Source organism: Mastigoproctus giganteus, chromosome 7 (assembly GCF_048544385.1).
Source record: "Mastigoproctus giganteus isolate SK-2022 chromosome 7, ASM4854438v1, whole genome shotgun sequence".
Taxonomy (NCBI): Eukaryota; Metazoa; Arthropoda; class Arachnida; order Uropygi; family Thelyphonidae; genus Mastigoproctus; species Mastigoproctus giganteus.
The window spans coordinates 105,908,728-105,933,251 of NC_143581.1; the positions used below are offsets into that span (position 1 = coordinate 105,908,728).

General features: G+C 40.9%; 1 protein-coding gene across 1 annotated transcript in view; it reads right to left on the reverse strand.

Moving 5' to 3' along the window:
• LOC150083126 (ankyrin repeat and fibronectin type-III domain-containing protein 1-like) overlaps window positions 1-24,524 on the reverse strand; it is a 558,629-nt gene that overhangs the window by 243,373 nt on the left and 290,732 nt on the right. Inside the window, exon 14 of the mRNA XM_090378398.1 lies at window positions 18,449-18,568. Within this exon, the coding sequence (XP_090234524.1) occupies window positions 18,449-18,568 (120 nt within the window). The remainder of the gene's footprint in view (window positions 1-18,448; window positions 18,569-24,524) is intronic.

Here is a 24,524-nt window from a genome sequence, read left to right on the forward strand (position 1 = left end):
AGAATAATTATATATATATATACACAGGGTGTCTCAAAAATACACGTCATAACTTCAGGAATGAGTTCCTCATATGCAGACAATAAAAATATTTTATACCAACATAGTTCCGGAAATGATTGGTTCCCGAGTTATTAACCGGAATTTCTTATCTCCCGCAGGTGATTTCCTTCATCACAAGGTACTGACAGAATCTGGTGGTTTTCTATTCCGACCATGTACTCAAATCAGGAGCAAGCGGATATGCACTTTATGTACGGTTTGGCTAGATGTACTGGAGGCAATGCTCTGGAAGCTCGTCGTTTGTATCACGAAAGGTTCCCAGAACGAAGATGTCCAGACAGGAAAACGTTTGAAGGTATCCATCGCTGTCTTTGTGAACATGGGACCTTTACACCTCGTGCTCCAGGTCGGTTGATAGGTAGAGGTGGACCAACTGCCTGGCCTCCACGCTCACTTGATTTAAACGCACTAGATTTCTTCTTGTGGGGCCATTTAAAGTCACTGGTGTATTCGACTCCGCTAGCTGATGTGGAAACTCTCCGCAATCGAATTGTGGCAAGTTGTGAGACAATACGAAACATGCCAGGAATTTGGCATCGTCTTCGCGAGTCCATGAGACGTCGATGTGAGGCCTGTATTCAGGCAGAAGGTGGACATTTTGAACAATTACTGTAAGGTAAGGTGATGTGAACAGTTAAAGTGTCACACACAGACCTTCAAAACTCGGAAACCAAGCATTTCCGGAACTATGTTGATATAAAATATTTTTATTGTCTACATATGAGGAACTCATTCCTGAAGTTATGCCGTGTATTTTTGAGACACCCTGTATATATATATAGCGGAAGACAAAAAAAAAAAAAAAAAAAAAACTGTATCATCTTAAGAAAAGTAACATTTGTAGTGAAACGTATAAGATACTGTATTATTTGATTACAGTCATTTTGTTTGTCGCAAAGCAAAAGTATTGCATCAGATAACGCTTCTATTTCATCACACAGTAATTGCAAGGTACTGCATCAGCCCTTTCTATAAATGTGGCGTTGGAATATCCTTCCAACGCTCATTAGTATCCTGTTTTGTGGAGGTGTAAGCATGGCTCCATATGTTCAGAGTAGAGTGTAGAGTGTGTTTAGTGTCAAACGGCACCAGGGGTTCCCCATCTCCGCGTGCTATACATTGTGGGTGTGAAACAGAACACTGTCAATGCCAGAGATTTAAAAGTATATGGATTTTGTTTTTGTGTAGTGTCATGTACCGTTGTTGGCTCCATACGTTCATAGTGGACATACTGTTATTGCTATGCGGTTCCCGTGGTTTCCCACAAATCCGCGTTAAACACTCTGTTAACACAGCAAAGCCAGTCAGTGTGAGTAGCTCCACATATTCAAAAGTGTATAAAGTGTGTTAAGGTCTAACGGCACCAGGGGTTTCCCCCATCTCCATGTAGTCTACATTGTCGTGTGTTACAGAACACTGTAAAGGCCAGAGATTTAAAAGTGTATGGATATTGTTGGATGTAGTGTTGTGTACCGTTGTTCATCTGGCCATTTAGCCGCTGGACCCCTACTGAGGCCCAAAGTTGCCCACACTTAGCCCCGTGGAGGCAAGCCAGGTACACCAGTATTTTTAAATAAGTACTCTGGCAGATCCTGCCACCTAATTTCCTGGGATTTCAGTGGCTAGGACCAAAAAAAAAAAATAATAAAATAAAATAAAAGGTGCGCCAGAGGTTGGGTCAGGCCAAAGGAGTTTTAAGTTATATAGTGTGGAATTAAGAATTTTGGGTGTAGGGCTAGGATAATTTTGACATGGGATGAACGCTAGTTGGAAAGCTAGAGGGGGGGGGAGACTGAAGGCTGGGGGGTGAGAGACAGAAGTATAGGGTCGATAGAGTAGATGACCCCAAAATCAGTGAGGCAGGCCCATGCCCCACCAGAAGGAAAGAGGGGACGGTGGGGAGGAGACAAGGGAACCTTCACCTCCTCCCCGCCAAGACAGGGAAGAAACAGGGCCGTGCAAGGGAGCACGGGTTCAGGATCACCACGTGGCATTGGCAGCAATGCTGCGTGAAGTCATAGTTGGCAAAGTCTAGTCCGAGAAGGTCAAATTCGAGTAGTGCAATCCTGGGACAGACAGGTCCCATCCAGGTGGTGAAGTCATTTCAGTAGTGAGCTGTATGAAGATATATTTGGTAGAGTCAATCCGAGAGGATCAAATTCGAGTAGTGTCAATTCTGGAACAAAGAAGTCCCATCCAGATAGTGGAGTCATTTCAGCCGGAGCGGCAGTCATGGTAGATCGGGGTTATATTGAGGCTGCATTGTAAAGGCACAATTATTGTGCAGGTTGAAAGTCTTCACGGGGATTGCAGTATGCTGAAGCAAGTAGTGGTCTTGACACATGGCTGATTGGGCCGTTTCATTGTCTGGTTGGGTCTGATTCTGAGGTTGTGGTAGGGTTTTCCCCCTCGTGAAGAGGCCCTGAGCAAAGTTCGAAAAGGCTGTATAGGTATGGTGGTCTTCCAGAAGATGTTGCTCGTGGTCTCTCAGGATGAAATGAATTTGTGTGATGAGAGAAGGTCTGAGGTCATCATATAGTAGGCAGTCATGCATCAAGTAGTCCCAGGTCTCCTGAGCACCACAGATGCAAAGGGAGCTGTCGGAAAGTCCAAGAAAGTTCGGTTTTCTGCAAAAGGCACCATGCCCTGTTAGCAGGTACGTGGTTAGAAGGCCTGGGGAGAACCAGGACGGCGATTTGGGATATACTTTACATATGTCCGGTATAAATTTGCGGGTGATGGCCCCTTTGGTGGATTCAGACCGTCTAGCTTGCCAGGTCTGTTGTAAGTAGGTTAGGAGTCTGCTTTTTTTCACTGGAATAGGTGTTAGCAGGATCCGTGGTAAAACCAATAAAGGTGGTAGACTTTCCTCTGCTGAGCTGATACAGCATCCCAACATAGGCCATCTCAAGGTCTAGGGGCAGTACACTGGCGAGGACCTGTAGAGCGCGCGTGCTGGAGGTGCAACATGCTCTGGTTATCGCAAGGAGAATTGGCCGTTGAATGATGTTCAGCTTTCTTCGTCCTACCACAGTGGAGGCTTTGGTGAACCATATGCCAGAACCGTAGGTGATAGCCGGTATGAATATGACTTTATAGAGTAATGCTAGAGTGCGTTTTTGAGCCCCCAATCTCGGCGGGTCACCCTGGCAACCAGTGCAATGTAATTTCTTATTTTCTTCGGTAGATAGTTGAGATGTGGGAGAAATGTTAGTTTGCTGTCGATGATAATGCCAAGGAGTTTCAGCTGAGTAACAAGCTTGATGGTTGTACCATGTATCTTGATTTGAGGCGGCCTCCGCGGATCAAGATAGCCCTTCAGGAGAATGGATTGGGTTTTAGTGGATGAGATGCTCAGATGGTTTTTCCGGACCCACTCTTGCAGGGTAGTAAGAGCTCTGTTGGCAGATACTTCAAGATGAGCCCTGGAGTCCCCTGCCAGGATCAGGGAGAGATCATTAGCATATGCCAAGGTCTGGACATCGCCTAAGTCAGTAGTGAGAAGCTCGTCGAGTACAGAGTTCCAGAAAAGGGGACCCAGAACAGAGCCCTGAGGGCAACCTCGGTGGACACAACATTCCACACTGGAGAAGGGAGCCTGAACCACAATGCTCCTGTCACTGAGGTAGCTGACAATGCAGTTGTAGAGATTTCCTGGAAGCTCGGCGCATCTCCATATGTTCAGTTGATACCAAGAAAAAAAAAAAAGTGTAGCTGTTGCTCTGTCCCAGGAAGGCTTTCTATGCGTGCTATCGCTGATAAAATAGGCTGCCACCAGTCAACAGTATCCCGGATGCTGCAATTAAAGCGTGAAACCGGCGATGTGAAGAGAAGACCTAGATCAGGCCGTAAGAGAGTGACTACGCCTTCCCAAGATCGATATTTGAAACGGCTATGCCTTCGTAATCGCCATTGATGATAGAGAAAGCTGGACCACTTCAGACCACCGTGTAATAACTTTCCAACTGCACCAATCAGTAAGCCGACATCCAATTATAAGGCAAACTCTACATAGATTTGCAATTGACAAGGCAAACTGGCAGCAATTTAAGGATTCACTGATCATGGCCTCAGCACAGTTGGACTGAACGCAGACCAGCACCAAAAGGCAATTGTAAGCCTAGTCACTGAAAGCTCAATTAACTCTATTAAAAGGAAGAAACGTTCTCTTGGAGCCGTACCTTGGTGGTGCCCAGAGCTCCAACAACAGCGACGGAAAAATTTTCAACGCGCAAGACGGACATGGCCGGAAGCGGAAGTAGAGTATCTCAAGCAGCAGTAACGAACGGCAAGAAATGAATACACAGCCCTGATTAAACAAAGGAAGAAGCGCTCCTGGGAGCATCTAGTCTCCACAGTTGGAAATTCTGCTTCATGGGGAGTGGTCTACAGAGTAATCACAAACAAACTCCCCAGGGGAGAAGTCATCCCAGCCACAAGGCACATGGACATGGTCCGAATCTATAAATAACATCCTTGACGCCATGTTCCATCAACACACGCCACCAAGCACCCCAGAGCAAATACTACTATGTGAGGAAAACAGCACATACACCACGGTCCAAGTGGAAGACAGCCTCACCAAGGAAGAACTGGACACCGCTGCAGCAAAAATAAAAAACAAGAAATCTCCAGGAGGAGATATGCTGGAGCCCGAGATCGTAAAGAAGGCTGTTGAAACCATCCCAAATGAGATCCTAAACCTCTTCAACCACTGCCTTGAAGCAGGCCATTTCCCAGCAGTATGGAGATCTGCAAAATTAAGGCTTATTCTCAAGAATCCGACAAGACCTTCCGGAGTCATACCGGCCGATCGCTCTTCTATCCATACTAAGCAAACTCCTAGAACATCTTCTAAGCAATAGAATAGAAATTCATTACTCCAAGGCTGGCTTTCACTCTGACAACCAATACGGCTTTAGAAGGGGATGCTCCACGGTGGACGCCTTAGAGAATATCGTCAAAGCAGCTATCACTACCAGCCATAAATACTTCCTTGTCATTTCAGTGGATTTTGCCGGGGCGTTTGACTCCCTCTGGTGGCCAAGCGTCCTCGGCAGACTCCGGAAAGCAAAACTACCAGCTAATTTGTACAATTGTATAAAACCTATCTTGCAAACAGAACAGTAACCGTCAGTGCTCCGTACTATTCAGTCACACGACCAGTCTATAGAGGATGCTCACAAGGCTCAGTACTTGGCCCACTTCTCTGGAACGTGGTGCTCGACAGCTTTCTAAACCTCGACATTGATGATGTGAGGTCACAGGCGTATGCGGATGACCTGATCCTGATGCTGGCGGCAGACTCAAGAACTCAACTAGAGATCTCTGCAAACCGTGTTATAAATATCCTACAAGACTGGGTCACCCAAAACCACTTAAAGATATCCCCAACAAAAAAAAAAAACCTGCTCCATCCTACTTAAAGGTTCTCTCAATATCAGAAGGCCTTCCCAGATAAAGATTCAGGAAACAACAATTAAGCTTTCCACCGAACTTAAATATCTTGGTATTCTGCTGGATAAAAATCTGTCATTCACACCCCATCTTACTTACCTCCGAAGCAAAATCAAAAAATACTCCGCACTAATAGCTAGAGTCACTCGTCGGGACTGGGGGCTTAAGAATTAAGAAGAGGACCCTAGCCCTCTTCTATAAGGCAGTCTTCTTACCAGCAATAACATACGCATCAGGAGTCTGGTTCCACAAGGCGGTAACAGCAGTAAACAAAAGGAAGCTAGAGACCATTCAACGTTCAATCCTACAGACAATCTCGAGAGCCTGCTGTACTGTAAGCACCCACGCCCTCCGACCTAGGTCCTCTTGGGCGCTCTCCCCCTGGACCTGGAGATTGTCCGCTGTGGGTTGCTTTATCAACTATCCAAAGGCAAAGCAATCACCTGCCTAGACTACACAACTGATCCGGCGAACGATCGTAAACTCGAGAAAAAACGCCTTCTCACCCACCTACAGCAGGCCTGGCAAACCCGCTGGACGACTTCGACAAAAGGGGAAGTCACCCGAAAATTCATACCGGATAATCAACTAATGTTTCCCAAAAGCCCAAACTAGTTTTCTCCGGACTGCTGACATCTTACCTACTCACGGGACAAGGCGCAATAAGAGCAAAACTCTCCAGTTTCGGATTGAGTGACACCCCTCTCTGCCACTGTGGACAGCCAGAGACATAGGAGCACCTCATGCACCACTGCCAACTATACGAAGACCTCCGCTGCCTCTTAATAACTAGAATAAGTTTCTCGCCAATAAACCAAGAACAATATCTCCTGGAGAGAGAGGACAACTATAAAGCCTTAACGCAGTTTGCGCAGGATCTTTTTACTAGAAGAAGAACATACCCACAACCTTAGCAGGGATTTTCCCACAAAGTAACCACCCGTCATCCATAATAAAGATCCTTAGATGTGTCAACCAAACAAAAACCTAACAGGTACAATCTGAAGAACAACTAATTATTAACTTAACCTGGAACTGACCACTGGCTTAAACTGGAGTCATTATCTGAACTTGACCACTCACACGGACGGGACAACATGTCCCAGGAATGGCATACGAAGACATGACAAAGCCATTGTGCAGTTTGCTGCCGAAACATCATTAGGCGATCTGAACCGGGTACCCTCACTCGGTTCACTTTCCTTCCCTTCCCTTGGCAGGGGGATGGTTACTCTGTACCCTCGCCCCCTGCCATCCCCTATCTTCACCTGGTGAGGCATGGGCTTGCCCCGCCGACTTTTGGGGTTATCTTCACTATTGACCCCATATTTCTGTCTTTCATCCCCCCCCCGTCTTCAGTCTTCCTTCCCTCTCTAGCTTTCTTGCGACTAGCGTTTGACCCCTGTCAAAACTACACAAGCCCCACACTTAAAAAAAAAAAAAAAAAAGGGAAAAGGGAAAATTAACTCTACCCCGCATAACTTATATCTCTTTCGGCCTGACTCAATTTCTAGCGTTTCTTCCCCCCCCCCTTTTTTTTTTTTTTTTTTTTTTAGGTCCTAGCCACTGAAATCTTAGGAAATTAGGTGGCAGGACCTGCCAGAGTAAATAGTAAATCTCTAAAATACTGGTGTACCTGGTCTGCCTCCACGAGGTTTAGTGTGGGCAACGGTGAGTCTCATTTGAGACCCAACGGCTAAAAGACCAGATGAACAACGGTACAAAACATTACACACCACAATATCCACACACTTTTAAACCTCTGGCCTCTACAGTGTTCTGTATCACACCACAATGTATACTACGCGGAGATGGGGGAAACCCCTGGTGCCGTTAGACCCTAAACACACTATACACTATGCTAATCGCCATTGATCTAAAACTGGACTTTGAGATGGCCTCTGGTGTTGAAACAAGTGCACGAACCATCCAAAGACGGCATTCGGAATGTGGTCTGCATACCTATCGGCCCAAGAAGAAGCCTTTGTTGACCCAAAAAATGAGGAAGAAGCGACTTGCTTGGGTTCAAATGAATGTTTCATGGACAAAAGAGCAATGACACCGTCATCTTTTCTGACGAATCGAAATTCAACCTGCATGGCTCTGATGGGAAGCGATATGTCAGAAACGAAAATCCTGTCCAAGTCCATTTGAGTTCTCTAGTTTTGATAAGAATATTCTTTACTTGAGTTTGTTGCCTAATCAATGTGTTTCTCTTCTTATCCAACAGTCCCATTCCTAATATAATTCATTCCATTCTTCACTGTGTAGTTTTCAGCTTATCTTCCATTCTTTTGGTGAGTGCCCAAGTTTCACTTCCATAAGTCATGGTGGGGTTCATTATTTTAGGTCTCAAAAAAATTGGGATATTGCTCCTCAGTATGTGACTATATTTCCTGAACATACCATGCTGACTTAATAACATCGACTGTAAAGTTTTCCGGTGGTCAGATGGTCTGGGGATGCATGACAAGCAAAAGGGTGGGGCGAATTAAGTTTATTAACGGAACGGTGAATGCAGAAACCTACACTGCTATTTTGCAGCGGTGGCTGAAAACCGTTATTAAGGATCACCACACAGACGTCCAAAACTGCATTTTTCAACAGAAATGATACTATGAGAAATGGTACTATCTGGAAAGACTGCAGTTGAATTGGCAATTGTCGCAGTTTTCGAACCATCAGTATGTGCAACAAAAATTGACTGATAAACATGTGGCGGAGTTTTTCCTTGTGAGAGTTCCAAAAGTACGGAGAGAGAATTTCTATGGACAGGTCAAGATCATTCAATAGCTATTCAGCGAAGCATGCACACTACATTGCCACATCTTCTCGTCAATAAACTGTTGCTTTAAAGAAACCTACTGCTTACGTAAGCAGTCCACACCACGAATTATGTGGTTGATTGAGAAGAGGGCAGCTAGCAAATGGCCGTGAAACTACCTCAAGAATTTCTATACTCTATTATCAGGCTACCAGATGTTAAGTACATCCTTTCGGGCGTTTATAGACGTTTTTTTTTTTATAGAGGTACGTTTGAAATTATGGTGGCATAGTGTTTTAAAAAGAATAAAGGACTCACAGTGCTGCTCCCAGTGTTTACATGACCTGATGAAGAATTATTTTACTGAAAGGAAGGGGCGGATAAGGTAATAACAAAGCATCAGGTGTGGGTCCGACGGGTTCATTATTCGGCCCTTTGCTTAGAATTATGAGTTTCGCGAGATATTAAATTTGCATTCAGATAGCAGCATAATTATGTTATGTTAATGGTTTTTACATTCAGAATTATGAACAAAAAGGGCTACGTTCAGTTCTTTTTAAAGTTTAAAAATTTTGTATTTTAAGATATATCGTTTTAGTTCACTCAGCCATAAGTATGAATAGCGGATTGCAGTGTACTGCAATCCGTTATCCATACGCATGGCTGAGTGAACTCTCTCGTGCCTCGTCACTGTGTGCTATTTTATCACAAAACTAGTTGTTGTTTGGTTTTTAGGAGCATTATCAACTAAGGCCATATTGCTCCGGGGATATGCGTGGTCATTTTCTGACCTTTCCGCATCCTCCGTATTTGGTGGTCACGGGCTCGAACCCCGGTCTAATCAAGAAGCGTGCTGCTACGCACTACTGCTCCTGCACACCTGGCTACGGAGGCTCCACAAAACTAGTACAGTAACGTAAAATCCGACTTACGTAAGGGTTGCATTCCGTGGAACGCTACGTAAGTCGGATTTTACGTACGTTGGAATTTCCCCAATGCTTGTGTAGCACTCGCAACTGTGCTCGCTGAATTAATTGAATCAAAAAAGAAATGTTCAACGAACATGTAAATAGAATTATTTATTGTATTTATTAATTTTTTTTTTATCTCATGAGCAGGAAAAATTACAAAAGCGTGTTGGCGCCTCCGTAGCCAGGTGGGAAGGAGCAGCAGTGCGTAGCATACGCTTCTTGATTTAGACCGGGGTTCGAGCCCGTCACCATCAAATACGGATGATGCGGAAAGGTCAGGGAATGACCACCGCATATCCCCGGAGCAATATGGCCTTTGCTAATGCTCCTAAAAACCAAATAACAAACAACAACAAACAAAAGCGTGCAAATTAAAAACATTTCAAAATTATAAAATAAGAGAGGCATAATGTCAATAAGTTTTACCTCTCGAGCATCGTTGCCAGAATAGACGTCTTCAGCTGATAAGTACAGCGCTGCAGTGGTTGAGGGCTGTGGAGATTTAGAAGGGGTCGGCCGCTTAATCTTACGAAAGAACATATTAATGGATGACTGGACGGTGGCGTTATTCTTTTCATCGTAGATTTCTTTGTAGCAAGAAGCATATCATTCACTCCTCTGTTAACTTTTAAGAATCGTTCGCTGTCAGGATCCATCTTCTCAAACCTCACCATTGTCGATGCAATTTCACGAACTGCCATTGCCATCTCTCCGGTGATGAAGCGACTCGGCTCCTCATTTGAGTCATCTTCAGCTTCTTCAGCATTTTCTTCTTTCACTATCGCTGCCTGCAAGTCAATAAGTTCTTCGTTAGATAATTCCTTCCCTTCTTCCTCTATTAACTCCTCCACGTCTTTGGTATCAACCTCCAACTGTAGTAGCTCTGCAACCTTTACAATCTTATCTGTAACCTCTTCATATGATTCGTCTTTTTCAAATCCTTCGAAGCCTTTCACGTGCTGTGGCCATATTTTCTTCCATGCGCCATTTAAACCACTTTAAGTAATTCCCGCCCAGGCCTTATTAATGTTTAAGATGACGTGGAAAATATTGTAAGATTTCCAAAAGTCTCTTAACGTAAAATTTTCTCAGACAATGCCTGAGCAAATGTTGTGCGTAAATAGTATGCTCTTAAATTCGAAATAACACCCTGATCCATAGGTTGGATGAGTGAAGTCGTGTTTGGCGTCAGAAATATGACTCTCACGTTCGAATTGAAATCACCTAGATGTGTAGGATGTCCAGCAGCATTATCTAATAGAAGCAAAATCTTGAAAGGAACGTCGCTGTCTTTACAATATTTTTCAACCTCGGGAATAAAGCAGCATTTAAACCAATCCTCAAAGAGAGATATTATTATCCATTCTCTCTGGTTCAATCGGAAATGCACGGGTAGGGTGGCTTTTATTGATGCCCTTAAATGCACCAGGATTTCCAGAATGGTACGCAAGTAGTGGTTTTCTTCTTTCACTATCGCTGCCTGCAAGATTTCCAGAATGGTACGCAAGTAGTGGTTTCTCCCACTGCATTAGCCCCAAGCAAGAGCGTGGGGCTACTGCAGCGGGACACCTTGAAATCTTTTGACACCTTGAAACCTAGCATCGTATTTTCCTTTTTGGCAATGTATGTTCGATCCGGCATTTTTTTCGAATACAGAGCAGTCAAGTCAACGTTAAAAATTTACTGCGTTGATTAGTCGCCTTCATCAATAATTTTTTCCAACACATCACAAAATTTCTCTGCAGCTGCAGAATCGGCACTAGCGACTTCACCTCATACTTTAATGTTTTGTAAACCAGCGCGATGCTTGAACCTATTAAACCACTCATTGCTTTCCACGAACTTAGGTTGGGGTTCGCCGTACTTATCCTTAATATCTTTATAAATACTTGTTGTTTTTGCTTGAATGGTCGACTCAGGAGCATTCACTTCTGAATCTGATTTTCCATCCATATTATTAACAGCTGTTCCATCTTCGATATAGCACCTGAATGCTGTTTTGTGATCACTATTGATCTTGAGTGCGTTGATCCTTTGACATGTTCTTTTATACGGGCACTGTCTTTTAAAATAGTATTCACTGTTGAAGCAGCGAAACCTAATTCCGTGCAATAGATGACAAACTTTGTCTTGCTTCGTACTTCTTAATCCTTTTTATCTTCATTTCTAAATCAATTTTGTTTCGTTTCCTAGCACTACCACAACTTACACTTTTCGTTGGTCGCTTTCCCTTCATCATTGTAATACGTAAATAGGAATGAAGAGAAGTTTATGAAAATTTGTTTTTTATATGATTGAAGATTTCAGTGAAGGGGAACACATTTCGCCATAATAACCCACACAACTGCAGTTATAGGTATTATCTCAAATGCAATAAGATCAAATTTACTACCCGTTTATAATTAGATGCACTAACAGAAAAGCCCCATAAACCGGAAAGTGCAAATGTTTTTATTTTTTATGGTCGTTACCTCCAGAAACGTGCTTTAGAAAAATATCAAAAAGGCGTTCAAAATTGATTCTTCTAACGGGAACATATGATAACGATGAAAATGTAGTGCAATTTCCATTATAAAAATGACCTTTTAGAGAGATATATAGCTTAGTAATACAGCGAAATTTTCAACTTCCAAGGACTTGGAACGAATTACAAAAAAAAAAAAAAAAAACACCAGTGTGTTTGTATTCATATCACGATATTTTCACGACACCTCCATTTATTTCTACGGGACGCAAAATACGTGTCCACGATTTTTTAAAGTTTGCACAGGTCAGCAAAAACTTACGTAAAGTCGAATTTCCGTAAGTCGAGTATTACGTAAGTCCCGGAGTACTTGTATAATTTAACTGGGGGGTGGGGGGACGAAGTTCGAGTCGGCCTTGTTAATGTTTTGCATAAGTTGTTAAGCATAAAATAATTATAAAATTACTATTATTCCGGGGATTATTAGGAGCGATCATTAAAATCTTAGCTGACAAATTCCCATCGATAAAGTAGCAGGAGCGCTAAATCGCCATTTCCTCATCTTAGCAAGTCACTCAAAGACTGCATTCCATACTGATTTAGAATGGCCCAATGAATCGTACGTAAAAGAATAAAAAAATTACAATTTAAATAAATAAAGTCCAGAGAGGTTATTCTAACAGATAAAATAGCTGCTTCTGTAAAGACGCAGCACCGAGATACAAACTTGTCTAACTACATTACATCCCTCTTAAATATGGGTCACACAGCGAGGCGACACTGAGCTGTGAACAGCAGTCATGGAGATTTATTAATGCCTATCAGTAACAATAAATCCTACTCTACCCTTCCAATGTCTACTCCTTTTAGCCTCAATTTATTCACTTTTTTTAATGATCAAATCAATGCGCAATGAGAAGTCAGGGTGAAATGGCTGAAGTTGTATTTACATATCTTTCAGCAACTTTTATTGAACTGTGTTATTGAACTGCATGAACTGCCTTCATGTTAATCCGTTGAAAGAAGATGAAGATATTAATTTTCCCGAAATCAAGTGAAATGCAAAGGCACAGTGTTATGCCTTTCCTGCATTCTCATATTTAAGAATAACCTTTAACTGCACTGTCTGGTCACTTGATTAGGATTATGGACATTGAAGATATAAGCAACAATCTATGAAAAATATGTAAATCGAAGAGATCACATTGTGTGTTACGCGTGAAAAAGCGCTTAAAACTCTATGACCTGACTAGCGCTAAATCAGTAACCGACAACGGTGAACGGACAATTACACTTCCTTCAAAGAAGTATGACTGTCAATGCAGAGAGGACGGGTGCACTGGTAGAGGAAAGTTGACAAGTGTGACAACTTTCCTCCATCAGTGCAGCCAATCCCCCACCAAACAAAATTTCTGGGTGCGCCATTGAAATCCACACAGCCATTAAATGATGAGAATATAATCGTATAGGGCGGTTTCACATCACTTTCACAATCGAACAGCATTTTTTTTTTTAAATTGTAGCTGGACACATTGTTACCGAAACTATGAATGGATAGAGAGATGGGGATATGTTGGAAAAGTTCATTCCAGAGTTCAGATAGAGAGAAAGTGTTGTTGGCCCAGGTTCTTTTTCAATAAGAGAAGGCCTCACACATATTAATCTGAGAATTGGTGCACTGGTGTATGTGGTGCATTTGGAGTTGTCCACTTTGTTTCTACTGATATAACGATAGAAACAAAGTGGACAGCTCCAAATCCTGCTAATTACTGGTTGTGATCATAACTAAAAGGCTGCGTTACGGATATAGAAAAAAAGATATGGATCACCTCCTAAAAGGGCGATTCGTATTTGTACTAAATGACTTGCGATGCCAGAATAAAACTTGGCTATCATGCTGTTTTCTTGTACATATATTACTATTTTTACTTCAAAGCACTTAGTTTTAAATAAAATATTAATTTATATTACTAAACTAATTTATGACCGCCCTGTACACAAAATGTACGTAGGTACGAAGAAAGATGGCGTGAAAAGAGTTTTGGTTTTGAATGTCACAGAAATAAAATTCTTTGGATGGTTGAAAGCACGAAATCCCACCTCCCGTCGCCTAACAACATTGATATAAATACTGTATTACTTAAAATGCGTACAGCATTGGGTTAAGTTAAAAATTTTAAACGGCTTGTTGATACCAGATTTATGTATCCTTTCAATGTCAATTACTAAATTTGATTAAAGCATTGTATAAGATTCAAAAAAAAAAAAAAAAAAAAAAAGACAACAGAATATGCAAGGTCATGGACGTGCATGAAAGAGGAAACTGTTGAGTGCCTGCTTATAGAGAGGGTAAAGGATAACTGTCAGCTGCGTGTGGCATCTGAAGCATATTGGAGATGCGTATGCGGAATCTCGAAGTATTTCATCCTCTCGTCTGTTTAACCAATTACATGAGTTCCAGTACTACAATTCTGGTTTGATTTGGAGAAGTTTATTGTTAATTTTATCCTGCTAGATCTGTTACCAATGGTATTTTTGGGAACGTAATATTTTGAATTTACAATCACTGTATGGAAGCAGTCTTTAAATAAAATGATACTTCAATAGATAACACTTTTGGCAGCTTCATCACCACATTCATTTCCAGTGATTCCAACATGTTTAAAAATCCAACATATTCGGACAACCTGATGATTTTCTCCCTGAAGTTTTTTTATAGTAATCTGAATTTTATTTAGCAGAAGACATGAAGATGAGTACTCTGCCATTTTAATGCACATGACCAAGAAGAATCATATGCAGGAGTACCGTAATCCATTCGGGATTTTATCAGAGTTCTGTCGACCCATATCGTTTTTCCTGATATAACTTGGGATAATATTTACCAGTTCATGCAGGTAACATAAACCTCCATGAAGTTTTTTCCAGAGTAATGGCAAAATATTACACCAAAAGCAAAGGGATTCATACAATTCTCTAGCTACATGATTCTTTCCTGCATAAATGTATTCCAATCGTTTTATGTACAGACAGCTGATATTCATTATTCAGAATCCATGTTTATATTTTATTGATTGAGCCTTGTAGTTGACGTTCGATATTGTGCATGTCTTGCGATTTACTGGAGATTATCAGCATATTAATAGGAATCTACTGTGTCAGATAAACAGTGTCACTCAGAGCTGAGGCCTAAAAACTCTCTCTTGGATATAGTTACTAGGAAGGGTATTACTTACTCGAGCTTGAAAAGTTCCATTATATAAGAAGCTTTGAATAAATTTCGAGAGATGCCCTCTTAATTCAAAACTTTGTGTCAAAGGCTTTCTCTCTGAAAAAACAAACCATGAGCAGATGTTCGTTTTTCGGGAAGTAATTTCTGATATTTCTTCTGCTTTGACAATCGGATCTAGCGCTGATATACTTTACCGCAAGCCATTTGTCTGAAAAAAAAAAAAAAAAAAAAAAACACAAGTCTGAGTATCAAGAGGCCACACTAGTTTGCTGTTTATAATTTTTTCCAGTACTTTTCTTGTAAGAGAAATAACTCGATGGCGGTTTGGATTTGTGGAATCTTTGTTCGGTCTCAAGAAGGCAAGAATAGGACAGCCAGAGTTTTAGACAGACATTCTTAGTATGTATATATATTCTCTTCTGTGTGTGTGTGTGTGTGTGTCCTGGACAACGCGACGCTGTCACCCCTCCAGGTGGGTTCGTCAACCTTGTGGTGAACGAACCCACCGCTTGGCAGGTATATAGGTGCACTGCATTCACGTAGACGGTAATTCGATGTCAGTATAGATAAATGTCGTGGGTTAACAGATTTTGAAAAGGGATGATGACTGATGAGGAGCCAATAAGGTACCGTATGGGATATGGTATCCGCTGAGAATAAGTTACAATAGTCTTCTCCTATGGTGAAGCGTTACTTATGAGATATACTTAATGATGCCAATTTATAACTACTTAAGTAGTTGGCTACGCACAGAAATGATGAAACTGCACTAACTTGTACGCTAGTTAACTTCCTACGTAATCTGAAATTTTAGCCGTAAACTATTCTGCATTTACAACATCTTATTAGGTTTGAATTGTATGGCTTAACCTTGAGGTTTAAATAACCAGGTTTCTTCAGTCAGGGTTGGACTAGGTGAACCAAAGATCAGTATCGCATTACAAGGTGGTATAATCAATCCATCTCGTTTTCTGATAAATTCTTTCTCGCTTGTTTCACACCTTTATCTTTCAGTTACAGTCGTATTTACTTATCTGATATGACAGGTAAGTCGACCCCTTAGACCTTTTCGGGTTGTTTAACGTAGCATGTGCAGTAACTAGTGCACATGGGGATTCCGCTGAATGTAAAAAAACCTTAAGATTTTTTTTCAGAATAATGTTGGCTGTTTTTTTTTCTTCCAATATTAGAAGGAGAAACAGTTAGCGAGAGAAGGCATTATAAGAAAGGGAAGAGTATAGGCCTGTACAGTTTTCGTTTTCTGGTGCTTCATAGAAGACTGTATGGAGTTATCCTCGTCATGTTTAGTCATTTGGTTGAGGGTTTGTGGATATTCCTTGAGCAGCATGGTACGTATGTAAACTTGTGTTATTTGAAGATAATAAAGCACTCAAACCTACGTTGGTTTAATTATGTTTATTTCCGATTTGGAAATATGTACATAATGGATTCAAACTGGTATTTTCTTACCACTTCTTCAGTTACTGCAAAGACTAACTAAGAGTGGAATTATTGTGGAACCCTTAAAAAATTCTAGTGGAATTAAATTTCTAAAAATTATTATGGAATTCTTAAAAAATTCTAGTGTAGTTAAATTTAAAAAAAATGTCAGTAAATTAAACTCGGGTGTAATTCGAAGAAATTTGTTTTAAGGTTAGTTTTAATAAGTAAATAATAAGTTGGTTTCTTCCACGTTGGTTCGTTTTATCCCTGGGAAGGGAAGATTTCCTTCCATGTTTATTCTATTCTTATGGCTTTTTTTCTTCCGGCGTTTATTTAAAGAGATTCGATTTTAAATTCTTTTTTTAAAGAAGGATATAGAATACTATTCCATGGATATCGCTCTATAGCTCGCACTGGAAAATCGCTCAGCACTCGGGGCTAAACGGTCGTACATTTCCTTGGCCATGCCAATTCTGGAACACCAGTTTAGTTAGAGCATTATTGCAAATATACGAGAAGCCTCTGAGAATATTCGAAAGGATGTAGATTACGGCATTTGTCTGCAATTTGACAGAGTGAAGATTACTCCACGTCACTCACAAAAATTAGTAAGAATTTTTACTCACACCCCATTTAGTATTACTAAGTTAATTAGATCTAAATGTTTTTTTATCTGCTTGCATTATCTTACAAAAATCAAATTAGAATTTAAGTCTATTTGTATTTGTTAGTTTTATTGCCAGTTAATTTTGAGAAAAAATTATAAGTTTTATTTTTCAAGGAGAGAATAATGTTGATTTAAATATAAAAAATTATGCATTCTTCTTCTTCTGGCGTTATAACTCAAGGTGGGTCTTAGCCTTCTCAACAATGTTCCACCAGTAAGCCCTCCCAGAAGTCAAACTTCTCCAACTTCTTATTCTCATGATCTTTAAGTCCTCTTCTACGTCATCCATCCATCTTTTCCGCGGTCTTCCTCTTGCCCTCCTACCGGTAGGTTTCCATTTCATTATACTTTTAGTTGTACTACTGTTATCCATTCTCATAACATGTCCTAACCAGGCAAGTCTCTGGCTCTCACAAATCTGACGATGTTCGCACCTGAATATTGGTTAAGTTCATGGTTCATTTTGATCCTCCAGGATCCATCAACGTTTTGTACAGGCCAAAAAACTTTTCGTAAAATTCTACTCTCGAACACTTTCAACAACTGCTCATCTTTACTCGTTAATGTCCAAGCTTCACAACCGTATGTCACAACTGGTCTAATGAGACTTTTGTATATTCTTAATTTTAAATGTTTGTTCAGTATTCTGGACTTCATTAGTTTTTCATGTGCATAGAAACATCTGTTTCCACTCAGGACTTAATTTAATTAGTAATAGAGTTGAACTGGTTTATCTGCTAGCCTAGATAGGTGAAATTTTGAACATGCTCAAACGAGAAGCCGCTGGTTGTTAAATTTTCCATGTTATCTGCCATTCTTCGAACTTCCATATATTTTGTCTTCGCTTCTTTTATCCTAAGTCCTCTTCTTTATGCTTCACTATCCAGCCTAGCCACTGTTTCTTCCAGTGCTCCATTAGTCCTACTGATAATATAGCGACATCGTCAATATATGCACAGACCTGCACTGTCTTCGTGCCTATGTGCTAGTCACTTCTAATTTTCTGACAGCCTCTAAAACCACGTTAATAACACAGTAGAGAGTCCATCGCCTTGTCTAACACCAGCGTTAATGTCAAAGGGAGTCGTCAACTCGTTATCAATTCTCACCACCGCCTTAGAGCCAGCCAGGGTTGCTTTTGTGAGCCTAACAATCTTTGCAGATATGCCCAAGAGAAAGGGATCATTTATCATTTCCTCTCTTTTGAGGGAATCAAAAGCTTGTTTGAAATCTACATATAGGTTAAATAAATGTATATTGTACTCAAATGCTTTTTCCTGTATCTACCTCAAGATGAAAATCTGATCAGTTGTTGAGCGATAAAAATAATATATAAAATATATAATTTGTAGAACAGTAAATATTCACTCAATGTTTTTGCGCTTACCTCTATACCTAGTGACGATACTGCTAGCGTCATTGGCAGTTTCAGGTTCCACGAATTTTACTTTGAGTGAACGTGTTCCCACCACCTCCATCTGGACTGATGTTGGAGGGTCGGGGGGACCTGGGGGGAAAAATGCGAATTATTTCTCACTTCAAGCCAATATACAAAAATCCTGCACTACATGAACTATGGTACTTCGGTAGTTAATTCCTAAAAAAATATTTACTAAACTAGCAGTTCGGGTGTTAGTGTTTTTTTTTTTTTTTTTCAAACATGACAACACACCATAAATCACCCGCCATTACAGTTTGAAAAAGTACCCAGTTTACCAATCTAATGAGACCTTGGTTTATCTTATTAATCCCCACCTTTAGAACTTCCTGTCAACTGAATACTAACCCAGTTTTTACAAATATTTCTGATATCATGGAATTCTAATGATCTGCATTTCTTATTCCCTTTAATATTGGACATGAAGTACGGAAACCTGATTGTATGAATTGTATTGAAACCTGAATCATTCATTCGGATAAAACCACGAAAAGAGAAGGAAAAATATAATGAAAGGTATTCGTAACGTATGGGGGAGCAAATAAAAGTGTTTTTTTTTAAACGATAGCTTAAAAAATCTGTTTATAACCTTTTAACAAGTTATTCGGGTATTTAGAATTACAAAGAAAAACAAATCTACCTGTAAAAGAAATAAAAAAAAATTTACATTAACAAGATGAGTATACAAACAAACCTGTGAAAAGAAAATTCAAGAGAAGAAAAGTTTGTTATTCATATAGATGATCAATTTCAGGCAGATTTAGTTGATATGCAAGAGTATAAATCGTTTAACAACAATTACATATTAACAGTAATAGATACGTATGTTTTCTAAGTATGCATGGGCTATACCTATTAAGAAAAAAAAAAAAAAAAACAGATATCAAAAACAGTGACGAGATATCAAAAGCTTTTCACATTACATTTGCAGAATGAATTCCTGAAAAAATACAAACAGATAGGGGTACTGAATTCATAAATAAAAAATTGCAACAACGTTTTAAAATATGACGTTCACTGGTTTACTACTGAGAATATAGGGCGCCTCCGTAGCCAGGTGGGAAGGAGCAGCAGTGCGTAGCACATGCTTCTTGATTAGACCGGGGTTCGAGCCCGTCACCACCAAATACGGAGTATGCGGAAAGGTCAAGGAATGACCACCGCATATCCCGGAGCAATATGGCCTTAGTTGCTAATGCTCCTAAAAACCAAATAACAAACTGAGAATATAGAAACTTTCTTTATATAGCACAAACAGTAGAACGATTTAACAGAACTCTGAAATCAAAAATGTGGAAATATTTTACAGCTAATAATACTAAGAAGTGGATAGATGTATTAGACAAACTAATTTCAAATAATAAAAATTCATATCACAGATCTATAAAAATCGAAACCTATAGAAGCAAGTAAAGCTGAAAATGAAAAAACAGTGTATAATAATTTTTACAAAAAGGAATTATCTGTATCTTAACACAAATTTCATATTAATGATAAGGGTTAGAATCAGTAAATACGAAAGTGTGTTGATAAAGGGTTATTTACCTTATTTTACTGAGGAAATATTTGTTATTTCTGAAATTTTGAAGACGCCTATTACATATAAGATAAGAGACTTGAATAATGAAGAAATACAAGGTTCATTGTATGAACAAGAGTGAGTAAAATATAATATGCAACATGATGTTTATCAAATAGAAAAAAGGAAATAAATATCTAGTTAATTGGAAAAGTTATTCACATTGGTTTAATTCATGAATAGATAAAGAAGATTTAATTTTAAATTGAATAATTACCCCATGCTAATGTATGAATTTTATGTTCTAAGATACATATTTTTTCATTAAAAGGACATTAAAATTGGTTTATTCAGTAGAAGAAACATTTTTGTTTCTTCTACTGAATAAACCACAATTTTTTATTCTTATTAGATTTATAGTCATCAAACATTATTCTTTCTTTTTAATTACACATTTTTTAATTCCTTTTGATTTTTTTCCCAATTTCTCATAAATTTTATATGTATACATTTTTTCTCTTAAACCTATGAATTCATTCATAATTTTTCCATTGCATTCATCTTTCATTTTTCCAATTTTTTTTTATTTACTCTAGGCATGCTATATACAGGATGTCTCAAAAATATTGGTACAAACGTTTAGGGGAGGTAGGTAACATCTAAAGGAATGTGAATCGCATAGGAACCCATAACCAGAAAAGTCACGGGAAAGTAGTAGCAGAGGCACAAGAAGCAGAAATGACACAAGACAGTAATTAGTGGCAAACATTTATTTGACATAATATTAACAATGGAGTACGAGATGGATGCATTTCATGATGTTACAACAGATGCTCCAAGGTTCCACCATGAGACGCGATGCATGCGTGACACCGACGCAGCGTGGATTGACGGACACGGTCGAACACACCTGGAGTTTGTTTGACAGTAGCAGCATTTCCAAAAACGAGATCCATTTCCGTCTCCACAGGCGATTCAGACACGATTTATAAGTCAACCTTCATCCCAGCAATAATCTACACAGCTGCAGTATGGTACACCAAAACATCACTGGTAACCAACAAGAAAATCCTGGATATGACACATAGGACCATCCTATTGACAACCACACGAGCTTGCCGCACGGTAAGCACACCTGCACTGCAGGTGCTTGCTGGAGCGCTACCCCTGGATTTAGAAGCTGTGAAAGCAGGACTGCTCTACCTGCACTCAAAGGGAGTGGCCGCAAATCATGAGGACTTCACAATCAACCCAGAAAGCAATCAAAAAACGGAAAGAGCACGGCTACAGACCTACCTCCTTCAGGAGTGGCAACAAAGATGGACAGAGACGACAAAGAGCGAGATCACTCGTAAATTCCACCAGAACTGAACAAAATATACCCAAGGCAACCGGGCTGGTTCTTCCCGGGCTTGCACCTGACCTCGTTACTCACAGGACATGGACCCTTCAACCAGAAACTGTTCAGCTTCTGCCTCGTCGATGACCCAAATTGCACGTGCGGGGAGGAGGTCGAAAGCTGGGACCACCTGCTTTACGACTGCCCACAATACGAAGACCTCAGATGCACCCTCATCACGAAAATCCATTACCTCCTCAAAGGACTTGAACATCACTTCACTGACACGGAAGAGGAGTACCGCGCGCTCTCCCAGTATGCACAGGACCTCTTCACAAGGAGAAGGGTGTTAATTGCCATACACCGAGACTGATAGTACAGTAACATAAATCGCATAAGACAGAGAACTCCTGGAAAACAAAACTGTGGAAGAAAAGAAAATGAATGGAAAAGAAAGGAATAAAGAAAAGAAGAAGGGAAAAAGAAGAAGAAAATAGAATTAACGGAAAAAAAAAGGACAGGGATTGCCTCATGAGTGTCCCAATCTGAATCAAGTGGACAAAAATAGAGACAACAAACAACAAACTGCAGCCTAGCTCCCAAAGCCTCACGGCAGCCTGAAGAGGGCACCCTAGCCCCCTTCACCTTTAAACCCTACTCCCCCGGGGAGACGATTCTCTCGCCCCCCCTCATTTCTACTCTGGTGGGGCATGGGCATGCCACACTGAAACTTGGGGCTCTCTTCCCTATTGGCTCCATACTTCTGTCTTTCTCCCCCCCCAGTCTTCAGCCTCCCCCTTCTATCTTCACGCTAGTGAAGCCCCACACACCTAAATTTAAATACATCCAAAATATCTTCACCCCACGTTCTGGCCCAACTCAAGCGACGTCAACCCCATAATTGACGTTGGTATGTGTATGCACATTGTGTGTATATATGTACTTGTATGCACGCATATATACACCCAACTCAAGTGACGTCAACCCCACGATTGACGTTGGCACATGTATGCTGTACATATGTGCATGTGTGTGTGTATATATGTGCTTATATGCACGCATATATGCATGCAATATAAATACAATAATTTTTTTTTTAGGTCCTAGCCACCGAAATCTCAGGAAATTAGGTGGCAGGACCCGCCAGAGTAACTTAAGCTTACTGGGTTCCTGGTCTGCCTCCACGGGGCGAAGGTGGGGCAACGTTGGGCCTCAGCAGGGGTCCAGCGGCTAAACGACCAGATGAACAACGGTACACGGCACTACACATATACAATACCCATACACTTTTAAATCTCTGGCATTTCCAGTGAAGTGGTACATCCACAATGAAAACTACGCGGAGATGGGGGAAACCCCTGGTGCCGTCTGACACTAAATACACCTTACACCTCACCTTACACGATAGATTTGAGGCTCCCCCCCGCAGAAAGAAATCAAGGCTCGATAAATCAGGTGAGCTTGGGGGCCAGGAAACGGGTGTAACAAGGCCAATCAATCGACGCCCAAAACGCCTGTTCAAATGGCCACGAACACACCTTCCATAATGGGAAGGCGCCCCGTCATGTTGAAACCAAATGTTGCGTCAAGTAACCCTGGTAGAACTTGTTCAAGAAAGATACGATATTTAGCGGAGTTCATGCGGAATGGTAACAGGTATGGGCCAACTAAGCAGTCACCGACCATACCTGCCCACAGATTTATTGCGAAGCGATGTTGCGTCGCATGGGGGCGCACACCGTGTGGGTTATCGTGAGCCCACACATGAGCATTGTGCTGATTGAATAATGCCTTCCCGAGTGATATAAGCCTCATCCGTGACCAAAACATAGGCTGGAAAATTCAAGTCTTGAACACTTTCTTGGAGAAACCTTGGTCTTGGGGAGCAGTAACTGAACCCTTTAGAGATGAAAGGAGTCGTCGTGCCAGACTCGCTGTACACTGCAACGAGACACTCCTAAGGCAGAGGCAACGGCACGTGTGCTGGTAGTAGGATTAATCTGGATGGCATTCAACGCACTTTCTTCCATGGTGGGAGTTCGCGTCGAACGTGGTCTGCCCGCACTAACTACTCTTGCTACCTCTAAATGACCCATAATCGCACAAATTTTGATGCACACGCTCAAACAAACGGTGGTCCGGTACATGTCTGTCTGGGAAGAGTTCTCCATAAATTCGTCGAGCGGCTTGTCTATTGTCCTCTGCTAATCCATACACTAGGTGCATGTCTGCCAGCTCACAGTTCGTATATCGATGCATGCTCTTCGTGCGGCGACTACTGCTTGAATGAGTAAACCAGAAATTTTCCCTCTCGCGAACTGATGAACAGCGCCGTCTACCGACTTACGGTGACGTTTACGGTTATGGGTTCCTATGCGATTCACATTCCTTTAGATGTTACCTACCTCCCCCTAAACGTTTGTACCAATATTTTTGAGACACCCTGTATATATTATTTTCTGTGTAATCTGGTGTATCAAAGTAACGAATCATTTCTTTCATATCATCATAAAAGTCGTCAGTTTTAATATTATATATAAAACTAACTGTATATACGAGGGGGGTATCAAAAAGTTCGTACCATAACCTAGATAAAACATCAGTAGGAAGGTGTCGTTTTTCATATAAGTTGTTACATATTCAATAGCTAACATACGAAATGCCATTAAGGTAGGTGATCGTACAACAGAGGTGGAGTCTGGAATCTGAGGAAGGACGCTATGGTTGACAAAGTGGAGTATCGAGCAGTGATCAAGTTCCTGCATTTGAAGGGCAAGAAAGCTCAGAAAATTGACAAAGAAATGAAAGCTATGTATGGGCAGAATTGTTCACCTATGACACTAAAAAAGTGGAAACGGGAGTTCCAGTGCGGTCGTTAGAAGTGTCTTTGGCGAGCCAAGAGGTTTGTTTGTTATTTGGTTTTTAGGAGCATTAGCAACTAAGGCCATATTGCTCCAGGGATATGCGGTGGTCATTCCCTGACCTTTCCGCATCCTCCGTATTTTGTGGTCGCGGGCTCGAACTCCGGTCTAATCAAGAAGCGTGTGCTCCTGCCCACCTGGCTACGGAGGCGCTAGAGAAGGAAGGCCATCAACATCCACAGACAATGAGACGGTTGCAAAGGTTGAGCAGCTGGTTCTGAGTGACAGACGTGTGGCAGACCCATA